The sequence below is a fragment of the Triplophysa rosa genome, linkage group LG20 (genome assembly GCF_024868665.1).
Source record: "Triplophysa rosa linkage group LG20, Trosa_1v2, whole genome shotgun sequence".
Classification (NCBI taxonomy): domain Eukaryota; kingdom Metazoa; phylum Chordata; class Actinopteri; order Cypriniformes; family Nemacheilidae; genus Triplophysa; species Triplophysa rosa.
Genome location: NC_079909.1, coordinates 11,508,494 through 11,527,089, shown reverse-complemented (window position 1 = coordinate 11,527,089; position 18,596 = coordinate 11,508,494). Strand labels below are relative to the sequence as shown.

The 18,596-nt window shown below is 38.4% G+C and overlaps 1 protein-coding gene across 3 annotated transcripts in view; it reads left to right on the top strand.

Moving 5' to 3' along the window:
• srgap2 (SLIT-ROBO Rho GTPase activating protein 2) overlaps positions 1–18,596 on the top strand; it is an 87,302-nt gene that overhangs the window by 48,123 nt on the left and 20,583 nt on the right. For all 3 annotated transcript variants that reach the window (XM_057361304.1, XM_057361302.1, XM_057361303.1), the window contains 6 exons: positions 4,525–4,687; positions 10,958–11,020; positions 14,941–15,156; positions 16,139–16,267; positions 17,361–17,582; positions 18,444–18,545. In XM_057361304.1, coding sequence (XP_057217287.1) covers positions 4,525–4,687; positions 10,958–11,020; positions 14,941–15,156; positions 16,139–16,267; positions 17,361–17,582; positions 18,444–18,545 — 895 coding nt within the window. The remainder of the gene's footprint in view (positions 1–4,524; positions 4,688–10,957; positions 11,021–14,940; positions 15,157–16,138; positions 16,268–17,360; positions 17,583–18,443; positions 18,546–18,596) is intronic.

The following is an 18,596-nucleotide window of genomic DNA, read 5'->3' as shown; positions in this document are numbered from 1 at the left end:
TGATTGATAGTTCGGTTCTGTGTTGCGAATAGAGAATGGACACCTTGTTTGTTCTTAATCTCTTACTTTCATTATTTATCCTAAAATGTGTGTGTATCAGTCATGAGGTGTCAAAACATTTTTGTGAGCCAAGAAATGTGCTAAAAGGTCTCATGACTGTACCGACGTCCAAGGCCTTATATCTCACAGAGCGTTGTGGCTAACCATTAGCGACTCACCTTTCATGAACCCTTGTTGTGCAATACCTTAATTTTACTTCACGTTTTTGCTACATGCTCAGACCAGTTTCATACCGCCTTGTTGTTTCTTTATACCAACATGCTGTGTGCTTGTCTTGCCAATGTTCTCATTCCTCATTTCACTTCAGCTGTATCGTCCAAATGCAATTATTTATGCTACATGTCTTTTCTGCCCTTGTTTAAATAGGGGAAATGTGTTACTGAGGGGGTTTTCGAAGGGAAGGTGGTGGGAAGAGATGCTCCTGAACTCCCAAACATGTTTTAACTATGCTGAAATAGTTTGGTTGGACGGTGGCCATCAGGTTATCTGTCTCATGGGAGTTTTTAACTTTATCCTGAATTTATCCATAATTCAACACTACTCATCCCATTCTTTCTGACAGATGTATTATGACATCTCAAAGTTCTTGGTTTGCTTGTGTAAACTTGTTTTTGCTCATTGCTACAAAATTCAACCAATATCATTTGTCTCTGGGGCTGTACATTTAGGGATAGTTCACCCAAAAATGAAAATTCTGTCATCATTTACGCGCCCTCTTGTCATGTCAAGCCTGTATGACGCAGAACACAAAAGAAAATATTTTGAAGAAAGTTGGTATCCAAACAACGGTGGTCCCCATTCACTTCTATTGTACAGCCACAAAAGCAGTACAAGTCAATGGGTACCACCGTTGTTTGGTTACCAACATTCTTTAAAATATCTTCTTCTGTGTTCTGCGGAAGAAAGAAAGTCATGACAAGACATGACATGAGGGTGAGTAAATGATGACAGAATTTTTGGGTCAACTATCCTTTCAAGACCTCATACACGACTGATCTGAAATGCTTTTCATGTGCAAGTACTCTGTCGGCCATCTTGAATAAAACAAATCACTGTTCATCGCAATGCAAGGCAATGTCCTATCAAAGAAGAATATCAAAGGATAGAAGAATTGATTGGGCTGTGTGTTTATTTCAATCCCACCATCAAAAGATTTGCATGGGCGAAAATGAAGTGAGATGTGTCGTGTCCTTTTCACCGTTCTGACAGATGTTGAGAAGAGGAACAGGTTGTGATGTACCTCCCGCTGAGCTCTGAACGCTGGCTGATTTTCTCTCGCTTTGAACTTGTAGGGAGGGGCGTCTGTCTGGAAGTTTTGTCTTCGGGCAGATCTAGAAGAATGTCCTGTACAGAGCAGCAGAGAGACCCCGCAGAGCGATAGGATTAATCCAGTGCGCTCTTCAATACAGAAGACAGTGTCATACAAGTGTTACATCTGTACATGTGAATCCCGTGTGTGCCATCGTCCAAGCCCAGTTTATAGGGTTGTGCAATTAATCGAAAATAATTGTAATCGTCAATTTTTGCCTTCAACAATTACAAAAACAAAATAATCGACGTAAAACGATTATTGTGCCGCATTCCATTTTGCAAGGATCCTCTCTTTTCTTGTGGTATAAATCCACAGCGCACCCCCTTCCTTTACAGTGGTTCAGCTGTGCTATTTCTTTACATTTATTTTGCAGTTGAATTCACAGTTTAAAAGCGAAGTTTTTTTATTTTTCTATGTTGTTTTAAAACTTAGTGAGTAATCATGTTAAATAATCGGGATCTCAATATTGGCCAAAATAATCGTGATTATGATTTGTGTCATAATCGAGCAGCCCTACCAGTTTATACAGTACTTGTTTTAGATTACATGGATGACATAACGCCCAAATGTTTAACTGATACAGTCCTAATGATACAGTGAACAAAATTAATCATTTTTTTTAAATGCATAATTATATGTAATATTTATTTATCTACACTGCAAAAACTAGTAGGATGTGCTTATTTTTTTGTGTAAATTTACACAAAAAAATTAAAGGCGGGGTAACCGATTTCCGAATTACACTGAGTCGGGACGAGTACCAAAACAACCTTGTAGCCAATCAGCAGTAAGGTGCACAGTGCACAGGACGGACATTAGCCGAGCCGAGCGCTGACGACAGCGTGTGTTTGTTTTGGTGATTTGAACATCAACAACGGCTAAGAGAAATCGGACACCCCGCCTTTAACACAAAAAAGGTATTCCTGCTAGTTGTTTTTTTCAGTGTAGTTTGTCTTGCTTTATAGTAAATACATCTTGAAATCAATAATTCACCTGATAAGCGAAACAGTGACTGATTCCACATCCAAATTGGTTTGCATTTATTTTAAGCATATTTGTTAATCTTGCTGCACCAATAACAATATTTTGAGTAGAATTTAAGTTGTTGTTTCACCATTGGTCAAGTCAAGCGGTTGCTGTTTAGATTGAGGATGGGCAGCACTATTGCAACAGAGGAAATTCTGTTTTTCACTGTGTATGTGTTTATTCCTATATGTACAAGTGTTTTGATAAATTACAGTGTTTGTAAAATTAAAAAGGAAATGGATTTTACTTTGACATATTAGCCCCTGTAGGTCATGAGTTGTTTAGCACTGTTTAGCACAAATCTACATGTTTGCATAATGTTGATGGATAATGGCGGTGGTTGTTTGAGTGGGCGTGATAAATAGTGGTTCTCACAGATTCTCAGCTGGGATTCGGGAGCTCCACCGTTGAGCCTGAAAAGTACAGTGTACAACAGTGAGACATATTTAGGCACACTGTTAATCAAAAGTTTATTATAATACAAACGGAATACAAATTATGTCTGCCTTGAGGATAAAGAGAATCTCTACAGACATTACAGACTGTCTGGTCTGAAGAAACATCAGGTTGTGCCCCACCCATTCAAAAGCATTTTGACAGGAGGGCATGAGTCCCACCACCGCGGCTTCTACACGGGACTCTCAGCATCAGCTGTCTTCTCTGGCATGCACAAACCGCTCCGTCCATCCCTCCAGCATATGCCCTGTGTAACTCAGGGCTTAGCAGCATTCCTCTTTGCTATGTCATGGGTTGGTGTATAGTCTGAGGTACCTCCACACGGAGGGCAAAGGGTTTATCAGGGCAGATTTATACATATGTATACCCTAAATACTATAATACGGTCTTTAACATCATCAAGGGCAAATTTCTGATCGGAGCAGCAGTCAGGAGGGGTGATATATCTGTGTGCTGATAATGTGCTTGTCACGCCTCATTTTCTTCTGTGTCTGCATCTGTTTATCTGTTTAAATGGTTTTGGCAGTGATAGAAGTGCAGAGAGTCAATTATCTAAGATGCATCCAGCATGACTGCAAAACAAAGGCCAATCTTTTTTTCGGTTTTAATTATGTTCTAAACCTTTCAAATCAAATTGTGCTAACAAAATGTCCTTGTCACATAACAATAAACTATATGTTGCTTCTTAACCATGTGAATATTTTAAGTAGGGAGGCACCGATATGCAAATTTTGCCCGATAACGATAACCGATCATTCTTGAACATGGGAAGCCGATAATCGATATATTGGCCGATATACAGTATCTAAATATTAATATTGTATATAGTAATTAAACTTTTTCTAAAACTGAATTTCTTTCCCCCCTGAAAATCATGTACCAAGCCTACTTTACACGAATTAAAGATTCTTTAACTTTTAAACTTTTTTATAAAGTAATTAAATTTTTTATTTAATAAGCAAATTAAAGATGTTCTTCCAGAAAGGTGTTCTCAATAGCCACAAGTCTAACAGGTCTCAAGACAGAAAGCATTCAGACAGCAGTCGGCTTCAAACAATATGCTTTTGTTCCTATAATTGCAACATTCATAAATATCTACATACTACTGTACATCAACAATGTTTTGCTAACAGCAGTAAGTGAAAGATCATGACAGAAAAACAGTACTGTACTGTATTTGAACTGTGAGCAGCGTGCAGATGAAGTGGTTGAACCAGAGCAAACGATTCGGCTATTATATATTGGCCTAAATTGTATTATGGGCTGATACCGAAAACATTAAAAATGACCATTTATCGGCCAATACCGATATTGCCGATAATTTATCGTACATCCCTTATTTTGAGACTTTAGATATTTTGCATTTTTTTACTTTGCAATGGCAAAAAGTAAAAAGAGTGTGTTGGAGGGCGATGACTATGTATTTGTAAAAATGTTTCATGTCATGTTATTCAATTGTAGCATAATTGAATCAAATAAAATCATGACCACATATTGCATTTTATTATCCATCGCATCATTCGGTATCAGAGGAAATATACTCTCTATTGCAGTATATAATATTTCACACTCTACACTTGTGCATGATGACCAGCTGTGCATTCAGTATTTGTTGTGCGTGTAGACAGTCTGTTTCAACACAGGTGCTTGTTCTTCTCTGTTCTCTACAGGAAAGAGCAGAATATCTTGTCTCCGGTCAACTGCTGGAACCTTCTGTTAGCTCAGGTGAAGAGAGAGAGTCGAGACCACGCCACTCTGAGCGATCTCTACCTCAATAACATCATACCCCGCTTTGCCCAGATCAGCGAGGACTCGGGGCGCCTCTTCAAGAAGGTCGGTTTCTCTGTTTGAATCTTTCAGTTTTATTGAGACATCTTGCATCATATCTTTTCTCATTCATGAGGACTTTCACCCTTTTGCCTTATTTACCTTTTACACAATTTTGAAGTTATTTCTGAAACAAATAACACCAGAGACATGTCAGTCTGTTACAACTTAAGTCATTTTGTTTGCAGATGTGCACATTACGTATTGTTTTGATCAACATCTACTGTGCTGGTTATGTTGTTGGTACATACAGACCATACTGAGCTGTCTAAAAATCCTAAAAGAAAGATTTTGAGAATCTAATTGAGTGCTTCTGAATGATCTGCAGTTACTTAACTAGATGGAGACATTTTTTGTGACATTAAGACGATTATAATTGATGGAAGTAAATAAGATTTTGGTTAAGCTTGCTAAAACATTGTATACTGTCAGTCACTGTCAGTAGGTGGAATTAAGATATGAGAAGGATTCCAGCCTTTGGTGTCACATTCCCTTGGGCTTGTCTAGACTAGTTAGATATCTTATTGACCTAGAACTGTTTCCATTTTGAGAGCGGTGCTTTCCGATCCATACAGTAAAAAAATTCTCAGTTTAGGTTATTTTACAGATTCAGTTTGAAGATTACTGGTTTTAATCTAGGCCTTAATGAAGCTTTACTTAAGCTTGTCATGAAATATTGCAGCGTTTATAATAAATAGCTTATCCATGTGGGTCATTTTCTTTTTAAAATTCATTATAATCTTCAGTTAAAATCTGAAAATGCACTTCCCCCTGAAATGACTATGCATCTCAAATGACGTAAATTAGACGGCTTGGGCGGAGCATCCGTTAACTCCTCCCCTTCAACTGTCAGTCTGCTGCCAGTTTCATTTTAAAATGCAACGGCTGTTGCGCAGTGAAAAACGCAAGCCACGTCCACTAATTTTCTCGTTTGTACTTCCTTTTCACTCGGAAATGCGTCAGAATACGGAAGTAAAAACGAAGTAAAAACTTTAATGTACTTTTTAACAATAAAAATTGCCATACCTCACCAAAATCCCCAAAATGCAGAATGCTAAAATCTGAACTACATTTTCCTTTCATATCAGGAGGCTTGTTTTGAATCATTTATACATTTCTGTTCCTTGTACAGTGTAACTAGCGGTAAGAATCCCAACAAAGATAATAGGTCATGGGTTCGATCCCAGGGGATTGCACATAGTCAGAAACAAATGTATAATACAATGCAATGTAAGTCGCTTTGGATAAAAGCGTCTGCCAAATGCATAAATGTAAATGTAAATGTAATAGATATTAACAATATGCGCCACTGCCATTACAATGAACGGGGAGGAATGCAACGCTCAATATGGCCACTTTAGCGAAGAAAGTCCCGCCTTCCATTAAAAAGATCCAATCGTCAATCGATAAAGGCTGATGATTCTCTGGGGCGGGGCTCTGGTGAGGCGCTTGCCAGCCTGTTGGCATGCGCAGTAGCTGAAGCGACTTCAAAAAAGGAGATTTTAGCGCAACTTAAGCTTAGCAAACCACAGTTATGGTACAGTTAATATCAGGTTTAATCAGTGATCGGAACTATGCTATTTAATTGTGATTTTTGCAAACATGGCTGCCGAGTGGCACGACTTCCATAAACGGACTTCGATCCCAATCAGCACCTCTATCTCTCTTGCTGTGTCTCTGACAGTTTCTCAGCTCTCCTGAGGCCTCTCGTTCAACATTCTCCTCTGTCTCACTCTACTGCGGGGAAGCTCGCTCGGCCCTCCACATTGTAGAAATAACGGGCCTTGCTTAATATCGCAGCTGACCGCCCTCTGGAGGCTTCCTGGCACTCATTAATGTCTGTGCGATTGGGTTAACCCCATGTCCCCGAGCCCATGCTCCCACCTGTCTTAAAAGCTCTACGACACGCTGCAGAAATTCTGCACTCTAAATGCAAATAGAGTCAAGGGAGCCATGTCCAGACAATCTTTATTGAACCATAACAACCCTGACACAAGAAAACACTCAGAAAAATACAAGTATAGCAGGAAGTTTCGTATACACTGTCACATTTACATTTACAGTATTACATTTACAGTTTTAATCTGACAAGTTTTTTTATACTAAGTTCCTATAAAATTCCTTTTTATTGTTTAAATGTGCTTTGTGTAATATTTAGGAGGATCTACTGACAGAAATGCAGTATAATATACATAACTATGTTTTCAGAGGTGTATAAAGACTTTACATAATGAAGCGTCATGTTTTTATGACCTTAGTATGAGCTGTTTCTATCTACACATGCTGCGGGTCCCCTTGCATGGAATTCGCCATGTTGTATCTACAGTGTTTCTAAAAGGACAAACTGCTCTACAGAGCGCATTTCGTAAATACGTTATCCCCTTTCGGCAACGAAGCAAAAACGCGACAACATGTTTGTCCTGTGAGAGCCACCGTAGTGGTTCTATAGGAAGGGGTTGCAATTTTCAACCTCACCACTAGATGTCGCTAAAATCTCCACATTGCTCCTTTAAAGGAATTGCAGGATTAAATGTTGCTCAGAGCAACAAAATCCTGTTGATACGATCAATCGACCGACATGTGACTGATGTGCCAGTAAACCAATTCCCCTTCACAACAACACACACCAGCACCCCAAAGTGATGATCCAAGCTTTGTGCCAAACCATCTCCTGCCAAGATCATAGACGAGCTTGTGATCTTGTCATTTAACAAGTACGACTCCTCATTAGGATTTGTAAATCCATGTCTGTCCATCACAGTAGTTGTCTGTTAGATTTATAGAGCTCTTCATGGAAAATCAATAGTTTACACCCATTTCTCAGGCTCATTGTGTGTGTGAGTGTGTGTGTGTGTTGTCTTTGGAGTGTGTCTGAGAACAGATGGAGGAAAGGCATAGCTGCCCGCTCTCCCCACACTACTGAAGATTAATTTCACCGCAGCGGTGTTATGGTGTTCGAAGGGAAGTGTTATATATGTTTGTGAGTGATGGAGAAGAGGGGAAAATGGAAAGAAGTGGATGAGATGCAACAATCCAAACAGCAGACAGAATAAATCTACTCACCAAAGAGTGATGTGTAGATATTTTCCTCATTAAGATTTTCGTTCATTAATAAATATTCTTTATTCATTTCTTTATTGGTTCTTATACATTTTAGAGAATAGAAGGATGAAATAATTTGAAATATTTTCATATTATTACATTTTATTAAAATGTTATTAAATAACTCTTTGAATGGGTTAATAAATGAGCTCCACTCTTTTGGGACTGTACTTTGTGCCAGTTTTTAATCTGTCCTGGCCTTCAACTCATGCACACTAGGGGTGTAACGATACACTCAGCTCACGATTTGGTACATATCTCGATGCATGGGTTCACGATACGATACACATCTCGATATTTTGAACGAAATTAAAAATGCAAATAACATTTATTTTCAAAATATTAACAATTTCAGTAACTTATTTTGTTGCACATACAATTTAATAAAGAATTTTAACATTTTAAGGCTTAACTGAAATTATAATTAAGATCAGTGTCAATTCGATCTTTTAATATACAGTACGACTCACTTCATCGCTTCTCTGATCGGAACAGCGCTAGTTTCTTTGCATATCACATTATGCAGCAGCTCACGTTAGCGGATAAACTAACATTGGCATTTAAAAACGTTTGTGCTGCCTTTGTAATGAGTTTCGGGGTGACTCGCCTGCAGTCACGCTTCAAGTTTGCTGTGTCTTAACGGCGATTGTGAAGGAAAATAAGACGCTTTGTAAATCACGTGGAGACACAGATTGTGTCTTGTGCTTCCCCTTCTCACAGAGACTTCTCTCTCTACCGCATATGTGAGATAAGCACACGTGACGCGCTGACGCAGAGTAGGTAGCGTCTTGACCGCTCAACGAATAGAATTAAACATATCGTAAAATATCCCCATCTCTCTACGATGTGCATCGTAACATTTTTGCATCGCGAAATATCGTAATACGAAGTATCGTTACACCCCTAATGCACACACATCCATGTCCGTCTGTTTGACATTTCAGTCACATGTTTCCTGTCTCTCCCATGATTTCCTTCACTTTTTATCCTCAGGAATTCAGGAGCTAATTGACATTTGTCCAAAAACCATTCACTCACACATAACCCCACAAAAATGTCAATGAGGGTAAAGAGCTGTATGAAAGCTTTCTGTGAATGCTAGACTTTCATTTGGCTGCATGTCGAGTTATCAGCCCACAGCGATTGAAGTTTGAAGTTGGAGAGACGTTCGCTGTCAGGGTTTGGACTTGAACTCGCGAGTGCTTTATTTTCATGTCATGCTGTGCCATCGTTCCTGAACTTCCTCGTACAAGACACAGAATCCACCAGAACTGCAAACCACCATTTCCATTTCACAAAACCTTCACCACGCTTCTCCGTTTTGAAGGTTCTGAGAGGAAGTCTCATCAAATGTACAGTATGAGTAATGCTTTCCAGCTTCAGTTTGGCTGCAGAAGTTATAACATGCATTGAAAATTGATATTGGAAGGAAATTCAATGCTTTTACAAAGTCTACCCACTTCAAGTTTTCTCAAATAACAGACCTGTGGCTCTGACAGAAATATAAACCTTAGATGCCAGGGCAGAACAGTGATGGGCGAGTAAAAACTGTAAAAACATGTAGTTGAGTTTGATGGGCGAGTAAAAACTGTAAAAACATGTAGTTGAGTTAAAGTAGCTCAGTTTTCAAAGCATAATAGCCTTTACAGTAACAAGCTACATGACACATTGTACATTGTTAGTTTTTATGTCAGATTGTGTTGCACATGCAGTTGATTCTTTTTACCCCTTCCTTAGCATTGTACGTCTGTGTAAATTTATCTGTTCAAATTTAATGTGTCATCTTGATTAAGATCCTTTGTGTTTATGTGCCACATATTAGCTACATCCTGTGATTGCAAAAATGAAAGCTTAAATCTGTAACTTATTATTACAAGTAAACAAATATCACTTATTCGGGACGTAAAGTTTCTGAATTGTAAAATTACAATATATATTTTTTTCAAATCAATTCAGTTTTATTTATATAGCGCTTTGCACAATTTGAATTGTTGTAAAGCAGCTTTACATACATTGTAAAGAAAATAACAATAATAAGACATGAATAAGTAAAATACACAAAATTTGGTATTAAAATAAATTGTATTTTTACACATTTTTTTCTATGCAGTGTAATGAAACTTAACTGAATACTATGTTGTATTGTCAGAAACTGTCAAGTGTTTAATTAAAGTATATTATTTACAACATTATAATGTACATATTATTAACAAGATTTACATTGACATTAGTCATCTCAGTTCATGTCACAGTTAGTGCCTTTGGGTAATTTTGAGCAGGTTGACATAATTTGACTTTAACCCCCATAACTATAAGTATGCAAATAACCTGCAAGTTATGTTTTTATGTAGATATGGTGATATAGCTTTAGATGTAATTTATGTGTAATGTATTGTGCATAACAGGCAAACAATCATAACTTTTTAATATATATTTTAGGGCTGTCAAACGATTAATCGCGATTAATCGCATCCAGAATAAAAGTTTGTGTTTACATAATATATATCTGTGTACTGTGCATAATAATTTTGTAGTTATTAACACATACACATACATGCATATATTTAAGGAAAATCTAAAAATTCATAAACATTGATATATAATTTCAATTATTAGTAAATATAAATAAATATATGTAAATATTTCCTAAATATGTATTCATGTGTATGTGTTTGTATTTATAAATAAAAAATTAATATGCACAGTACATAGACATATATTATGTAAACACAAACTTTTATTCTGGATGCGATTAATCGCGATTAATCGTTTGACAGCCCTATTTATTTATGAGTAACGTTCCCAATACTTCCAATATGTCAGAGTAAAATGAATGTCTAAAATAACCCCTGTGCAGTGTGTTCCTGTACAATCTTATATGTTGGGCAACAGTAGACTATCGATTGAATTAGATGTGTGCGAGGTTTGCCGGTGCTGACCTCCATTACTGAGAGGGCAGGTGGACATCCCATCAGTCTGTGAAAGTGACAGCCTCAGGGCTCACAACCCGAGACAGATCCACCTCTGCCCTTATGAAGGATAGTTGGCTGGAAGTGCCTGCAAAGTGATGGAGTACAGGACACTACTGTTGATCAAGATCTACCCGGTTATAATATCTACTGCCTCTCTCTGTCTCTATCTGTGTCCTTTACAAATGTTTTTCTCTGTCTACAGAGTAAAGAGGTGGGCCTCCAGCTACAAGAGGATATGATGAAGGTCCTTAATGAGCTGTACACAGTAAGATACCAATAAACACAAACAAACCCTATTCTAATACTGCACATCTTTATTTTTTAGCACTAGTGGGAGTAAATTTGAGGCAATCATCTTTCTGCAGAAATTTGCAGCGTTTCAGTATCTTGTTGTGCTACTTACAAAGACTTCAAAGGGAGAGTTTCAGTACACAATGTTCTCTCTCTCTATCGCTCTATCTGTCTGGTTCCTCTACATCACCCTGCCGTAGTTCTGAGGAATTGTGGGGCTGAACTTCTGCTTCAGTCCAGTGGTTATTTTATTCTCTTGTGGTTGATGCCCAATCAGTTTTTTTAAGGCATGCGGTTGGCTATAGTTTATATTTTTTCTTCTCTGTCTAAAATGTCTCTGTGTGAGTGGTTATGTTAGTCTATGTTGTCTGGCCTCAGATTTCTAGTTTGAAAAAGGTCTTGAAGAACCCTCTAAATATTTATGTGCCATGAAATGGATGTGTTTGTATCACAAAAAGATAATGTTTTACCAGACTGAAAGACAGGCGTGTGCGCCGTGCGAGCATGTTGTGAATGATAGTAATTATAGGCGTCAGCCAACAATGAATCTAACATGAAGCTACACTACCTGACTGCTCAAATCCTACCTGAGACTCTGGAGCACATATCGCTGCTGTCATTCTGAAACCTTGTATCTCCATATTTTCTGATTTAAATTTTTGCCATAAATCATTATTGTTAGTCAACCTTTATGTTGTTACTGGGTTTTGCAAATATCTAACCAATAAAAAGTATTAAAAAGTGCTTGTCAACTTTGACAACAAAGTATGTAAACAGTACAGTGTTTATCCATTTCATGACAAACAGTAAATTTGGACATATGAGGTTTCAGAACGACATCAACAATTTATTACTTTAGCAGTACCAGAGAGGAGAGAATGTGGGATGTTCAAACACTAATGATGTTATTGAATGGCAGCAGTTGAGGTTCTGAAACACAGACCCTCTCATTACAGACCTGTCCCTCTCATTACGCACTGTAGTTTTTATCAGACCTAAACTAAAAAAATGAACAAAATGAAGGAAAATGTACTGGTAATTTTCTGCCACAGGACATTAAGCATTAATTTTACGATAATTTTTGTTAACCATATAAAACACAATGCAGTACAAAATAATACAGCTGAAACGGCTTTAAAAAATCAGTATGGAAAATTCATTCATATTAATACAGTACATTCTACCCTAGTTTTACAGCTTTTTTCACAATGTACTCAATCCTAATTTTAGAAATGAGGACACAAGAATGGTAACAAGATTTTCCTTTTATTGCTGAAAAGGGGGTCTTAACGATTGATTTCAGACTGTCACAGTTTTCAGGAATGCTACTTTTTTCAAGAAATAGTTCCCAAAAATGGTACCCATAATGACTTGAGTGTAGTATTTTTTATTCCTACTATGGAAAGTCATGGGGATCATATTTTGTCCAAAAACTTTGTATCAGGGTTGCTTGCAATATGGGGCAGAGAAATATTGTATATTTTAGTAATTAATATTGTTAAAATGAAAACAAAATACTATAATGAATTGAACGTTAATTCAATGGATTAACTAAATTTTTTTACTTTTTTATTGATTTAGCATATAATCAAGAATGTTTTGACTGTTGAGGCTAAATTGTTATTTTATAGGATAGTGGTCACTCTAATACTTTCTAATAACACTCTAATATTAAAACGTTATGCAAGTTCTCTCCTAGTGAACCCATTCACAGTTTAAATAGACCTTAAATAGCAGTTAACCTCTCTTTTAACCCATGATTACTGTTTTATAGACTTTTGTGATTTCCCACACCACCGCAGTGACCCGTGTTCCTAGCAGTACTAGAATTAGCAATGTTTCATGGAAAAATCAGGGCTGAATCAGTGGATCCAAACTCATGATATAATATTATCCTGCTGTACTGTTAATGAGATGTGATAGCACTTTCCGATACGCGCCGCAGTGTTGCACGCGGCTTCGTGCATTTAATAAGCTGCATGCCACGTGCATCACAATTCTAAAGATTTCAGCCTATTGAAATTAGAAATTGCTTTTGTTATTCTGCACACATTTCTTTATTCCTCACTCTTGTGGGGGAGAACAAAATAGTTTGGGGTTTTCAGGGTGGGGTTTTCGGGACTCCCCCCACATATGGGCTCCTGGTGATGACTGTAGCCTATTTCAATAGCCATAAAAGCAAGCAAATCCTTAAATTAAAGAGTTAAGGATTATGAAAATAAACCTGGCACCATTTTTAGTGACATCTGCACTTTTTTATGAAGAGAGGGAGGAATGAATGGAAAAGCTGAGGGTGATTATTAAGTCAGCACTTCTGAGACAGTGATCTTCAGCATTGTTCCTCAACAGAATGTAAAAAACATGACACTTCCTTGCACTTTAGGAGAGCAAGAAGGAAGCAAATTTTTTCAGATTCCCACTAAATGTTTTCTATTAATGTTGATATTGCAGAGAGCTAACTCAGCTTATTAAACACATCATGAAGGCTGACAGTCTCATAAAAGCCAAGAAATGGAATGGGGTAATGTTGTTTGATTACCACCATTCTTCAAAATATCTTCTTTTGTGTTCTGTTGCAGAAAGAAAGTAATACGGGTTTGAAATGACATGAGGGTGACTAAATGATGAAAGAATTTTCATTTTGGGGTGAACTATCCCTTTAAATACTGTGGTCTGTGGTCCACTCAATACAATGTTTATCTGCTCAGTTTATTCCTCCTCTGTTATGTGAATGGATGGGGTAAAGCTAGTCATAGGTTTGCTTGGGCTAGACTCTAGATCATCTCAATCTCATTCTGCTCAGTAATCGGCCCCACAGGAACCGTAGCCCTCATGATGGAAACGTAGCAGTCGTACATCGCCCCCTCTCCCTCCCCAAACACATCGAGCTAAAAAGGAAAATCAGTTTTGCCCTGCATGCCTGACTGTGAGTACTGGATAAATGATCTGTGCAAATGATTTTGTTGCGAAGCAATTTCTTTGAGTGCTTAGGAGTCAAATGCGTTGTGAATAACTCTGTGCTGTTGAGGCAGAGAGGTCACAGGTTCAAGTGTTTTCCTGTTTCAGCCCTGTTCTTGTCTGCTTTTTTCCCCGTCGGCAGCTTTCATGGGTATGACCACCTGCAAAGTTTCTTGGGCAATTTAAACAAACCGACTAAAATGCCAAAACAGTTTGAGGCCTGCTAAAAATACTTGTGCACTAAAATCGAATTATTCTCTCTGAATGAATGAAATTCAATTGCTTTGCCTGCCATCATATTTCTCTGCCTACGCAAAGTCCAATTTGTCTCATACAAGACAACAAAAATTTGGCTTTGTTCAGTCTGTGAATACATTTTTGTGTTTTTCATCTGATCTTTTGGACTGATCACCAGTACTGTAATTTTGTGAATGATGATTGATATAATGATGCCATTTGTTTAGGTATACTTACATCATGATGCCAACATACATAAGTGAATGCAATTTGTATCAGGTTTGTTAAATTTGGATTAGGATCAGGTTTGGGGATAGTTAAGATACCAAAGATAAGAACATATTTTGAAGAATGTTGGTAACCGTAGAACGGCGGTACCCATTGACTTGCATTGGTTTTGTGTCCGTACAATAGAAGTGAATGGGTAACGCCATTGCTCGGTTACCAACATTCTTGAAAATATCTTCTATTGTGTTCTGCGGAATAAAGAAAGTCATACAGGCTTGAAATGACAAGAGGGTGAGTAAATGATTAGAGAATTTTTATTTTAGGGTGTACTGTCACTTTAAGACTCCAACAGCTGTATAGATTTCTGATACTCAAAATGTCTTCGTAACAGCTGCATGACAAAGTTCTTGAAAGTTTGACCTTTGAACATTACACAGTGCCTCCATCCAATTTGCCCTCTTTATTCCACAGGTGATGAAGACCTATCACATGTATAACATGGACAGCATCAACGCTGAGAGCAAGCTGAAGGAGGCAGAGAAACAGGAAGAGAAGCAAATGAGCCGCAGCGTCCGACACGAGGACAGACAGACTCCGCGCTCGCCTGACTCCCTCACCAACATCAAGATCGAGGAGAAACACGTGCGCCGCAGCTCCGTCAAGAAGATCGAGAAGATGAAGGAGAAGGTGAGAATGAAGGATGAGAGAGTTCAAAGTATAGGCCACTTCACAAGATGTAAACGCTGGTCCAGAAGCATTTTTGGTGTCAGTTTTTATTTATTTAATTTGATATTTCTTTCATATTGGACAAAATCCTAAAGATATTTGTTTAACATTTTGTACAATGTTGTAAATGTTAATAATATTCCATTCTGATTGGTTCCTGAAAATCTGCACTTAGTCCTAACTATATAATTGAGACTGTTTTACCTCAGGATGACTTTTCATTTTTATTTAAATAATTCATTACAGCTTGTCTGTTTATTTGTTTGGTATATTGACTTGCAAAGTCCAAATAACTGCACAAAAATGGAATAAAAACACATCAGGGTGATACGAGGATGACTATACATTATAGCCTTACCAGACAAGAATGTAAAGGATAAAATACAAGTCGTTGTTTAACTGCCTGGTTAATATAATGATCCGACCGTCGTATTCCTGACATACCAGTCAGCAAATTCCAGCAGCGCCCAATTCGACACGGCCGTAGTAAAATTTTGAACGCTCAACAGCGATTTCAAAAATGAATCTAACCGCATGTGTCCGTCAGAACAGTATGCGCTGTGTTGAGAATGTCAGTAGATGATGTAATTAGATGACATGAGGTCAGAGGTCACGGATTAGCATGTCTGGGCCAGATACTGTTGTCAATTTCTTTCTTTGTTCTTCCGGAGACCTCTGGTTACCATCTCTGTCCAGTACCACCAGTTGACAGAATGACAGATGTGGACGTCACTGGGTTGTTCCACCGGGCCATCTCTGTTTCCACAAGGTCAACAGCAGCTCCTCTATGTGGGGGAAGCTTGTGGTCACTCTGTGAGAAGCTTGTTGTGTTTGTTTGTGGTAGCATGGGCTTGTAGACGCTAAACAAGGTGCCCGTCCTCCATGCTGAGTTCTAAGTTTGTCTTTGTTTGTTTTTCATTCTGATCTCATTTTTTGTTTTCAGCGTCAAGCGAAGTATACCGAGAACAAGCTGAAAGCCATCAAGGCCAGGAATGAGTACGTTCTGGCTCTGGAGGCCACCAACAGCTGCGTCTTCAAATACTACATCCACGATTTGTCAGACCTCATAGATGTAAGTTCAACTTGTCTCAGATCAGTATAGCTTTAAAAAGGTCTGGTTCTGAATTTCATTTCATTTCAAACCTGTATGACTTTCTTTCTACTGTTGGTAAGCTAAAAAGGGCGTTACCCATTGACTTCTGTTGTATGGACACAAAGCCAATGCAAGTCAATGGGTAACGTTTGTTGTTACCATCATTCTTCAAACTATCTTCTTTTGTGTTCTGCGGAGGAAATAAAGTCATACAGGCTTGAAATGACAAGAGGGTATGTAAATGATGACAGAATTTTCATATTTGGGTGAACTATCCATTTAACGTAGTTTGTACTGTATTCCTCCCTAAAAGTCTCTTGATATCTCATTTTTGCTCTAATAAAATTTCGGCTCAAAACTATTTGCTGTGAAACTGCCAGCATTTTCTGATTGTCATTGTTATTATTTGTTTTGACAATGTAGTTACGCTCGACTCACACTGAGTAAAGTTTATTAGACAAGGGGGCTTCATTGACCAAATGTGTACTGGATACGTTTGCAGAGTTAGTTTTAGCTTTCTTACATAATACCATGTGACAGCGGGGCATTTGCTGCCTCATCAGTCTTGTTTCTTTAAGTCTGACCCTGCAGGTAGACCTGCAGCAGCCCCCTGGGTGAGCTCCGCCAGAGGGCCCGCTTGTCCCATCCTATTAGTATCAGAATCTTTCTAACAAGGCACCCACAAAGTGGTCATATTACCCTCATTTGCAGCACGCTGGGGCCCGCAAAGCCTCCGAGGCTGTGAAAATGAATGATGGGTTTACTTTGAGCAGTCTTTCATTTTACGCAATCAGAGCATGGACGTGAAAGTGTCAAACCGTGTGTGTGTTAATAGAAAAACGGGCGAGTCAGTTTCCTCCCACTGGAGATTTAGGCATGTTCTGTGTGTTTTGATTGGACGGCTCTTTAGTTAAAAATAATACACTGGTTTCAGTTAGAATTTTACAAAGATACAGAAAGTAAAATGAAAGGTGTCAGAAAATGTTTGGATGCTTCCTTTTGTACCTCTTTGATTTCCTGACTCATCAGACCCCAAAACTGATCTGACTCTCATTTTCTTTCCTTCTCTCAGTGCTGTGACCTGGGATACCATGCCAGCTTAAACCGTGCACTGCGTACCTACCTCTCAGCCGAGTTTAACGTGGAGACTTCCAAACACTGCGGTCTCGAGACCATTGAAAATGCTGCGGAGAACCTGGAGGCCAACGCTGACAAACAGAAGCTCATGGAGACCTACAACAACGTCTTCTGCCCTCCAATGCGCTTCGATTTCCAGTCTCACATGGGAGATATGGTCAGTTTGCCAAATTATAAGTAATAGTATAACTAAAAATTGGCAATTATTTTCATGTACCAGCAGCAGAGTCAAAATGCTGGTATGCACTTGCACAAACATACTTAGGAAAGTGGATGCTGCTTTACTGGTGCCAAATTCCAAATATCTTCCTCTGTTTTCATCAGAAAAAAGACATTTATACAGATTTGGATGATGAGTAAAATTTAAATGAAGACAGAATTTTTATTTTTAGATGAATCTTAAGAAACAAGCCGTGTGGAAAATGTAGCATGATTGAACTTGATTGAGGTTTTTAAAACAGATTTTGTAATTTAAAAAAGTCAGAAAGAAAGCGTTGTAGACATCTATAACAAACGATTTTATAAGATCTGCATTCAAAGCTAAAGACGATCTATATTTTTAAAGAAGCTACTATCAGTGATAATACCAAGACTACTTTTTTTCTTCATGCGTTCGATATAAATTGTCATCTGCAATACAAAACGTATGGTGCGTGTTTGTTTTTACATTTTTTTAAACCACTGTCCTTGCATCAGGGGCTCGGATGTGTGTGTGTTTGTGTGTGATGAGTCAAGCAGCTGGTTATCCCCAGTGCATATGTGCCCTGTTGTGTGCTCATCCCTCAGGGAAAGGGTGGACCACAGCGGGCCAGATGTTCTTCAGCTGTCAGGGCAAAAGAGGGAAAGTGAAAGAGAGTCAATATGAGAGACAGAGGGGGCAGATAGAGGCTAGTGTAGGTCAGATTTTGTCCTCCGTTTGTAAGTGTAGCCGAAGCACGTGGGGACAAGATGTGTGTGATCACTGCTGGAGATGGTTCAGCTTCAGTTCTCCTGTGTCTCATGGTCTCTTTGCACTCAGGAGGGACACATGTGTGCCCAGCAGCCCGTGCAGGTAGAGCTGATCCAGAGATGCCAGCAGCTTCAGTCCAGATTGTCCACACTCACGATAGAGAACGAAGAGGTGATATACACAAACGCAAGCAAACATATTTGTTTACATACCGTCACAATA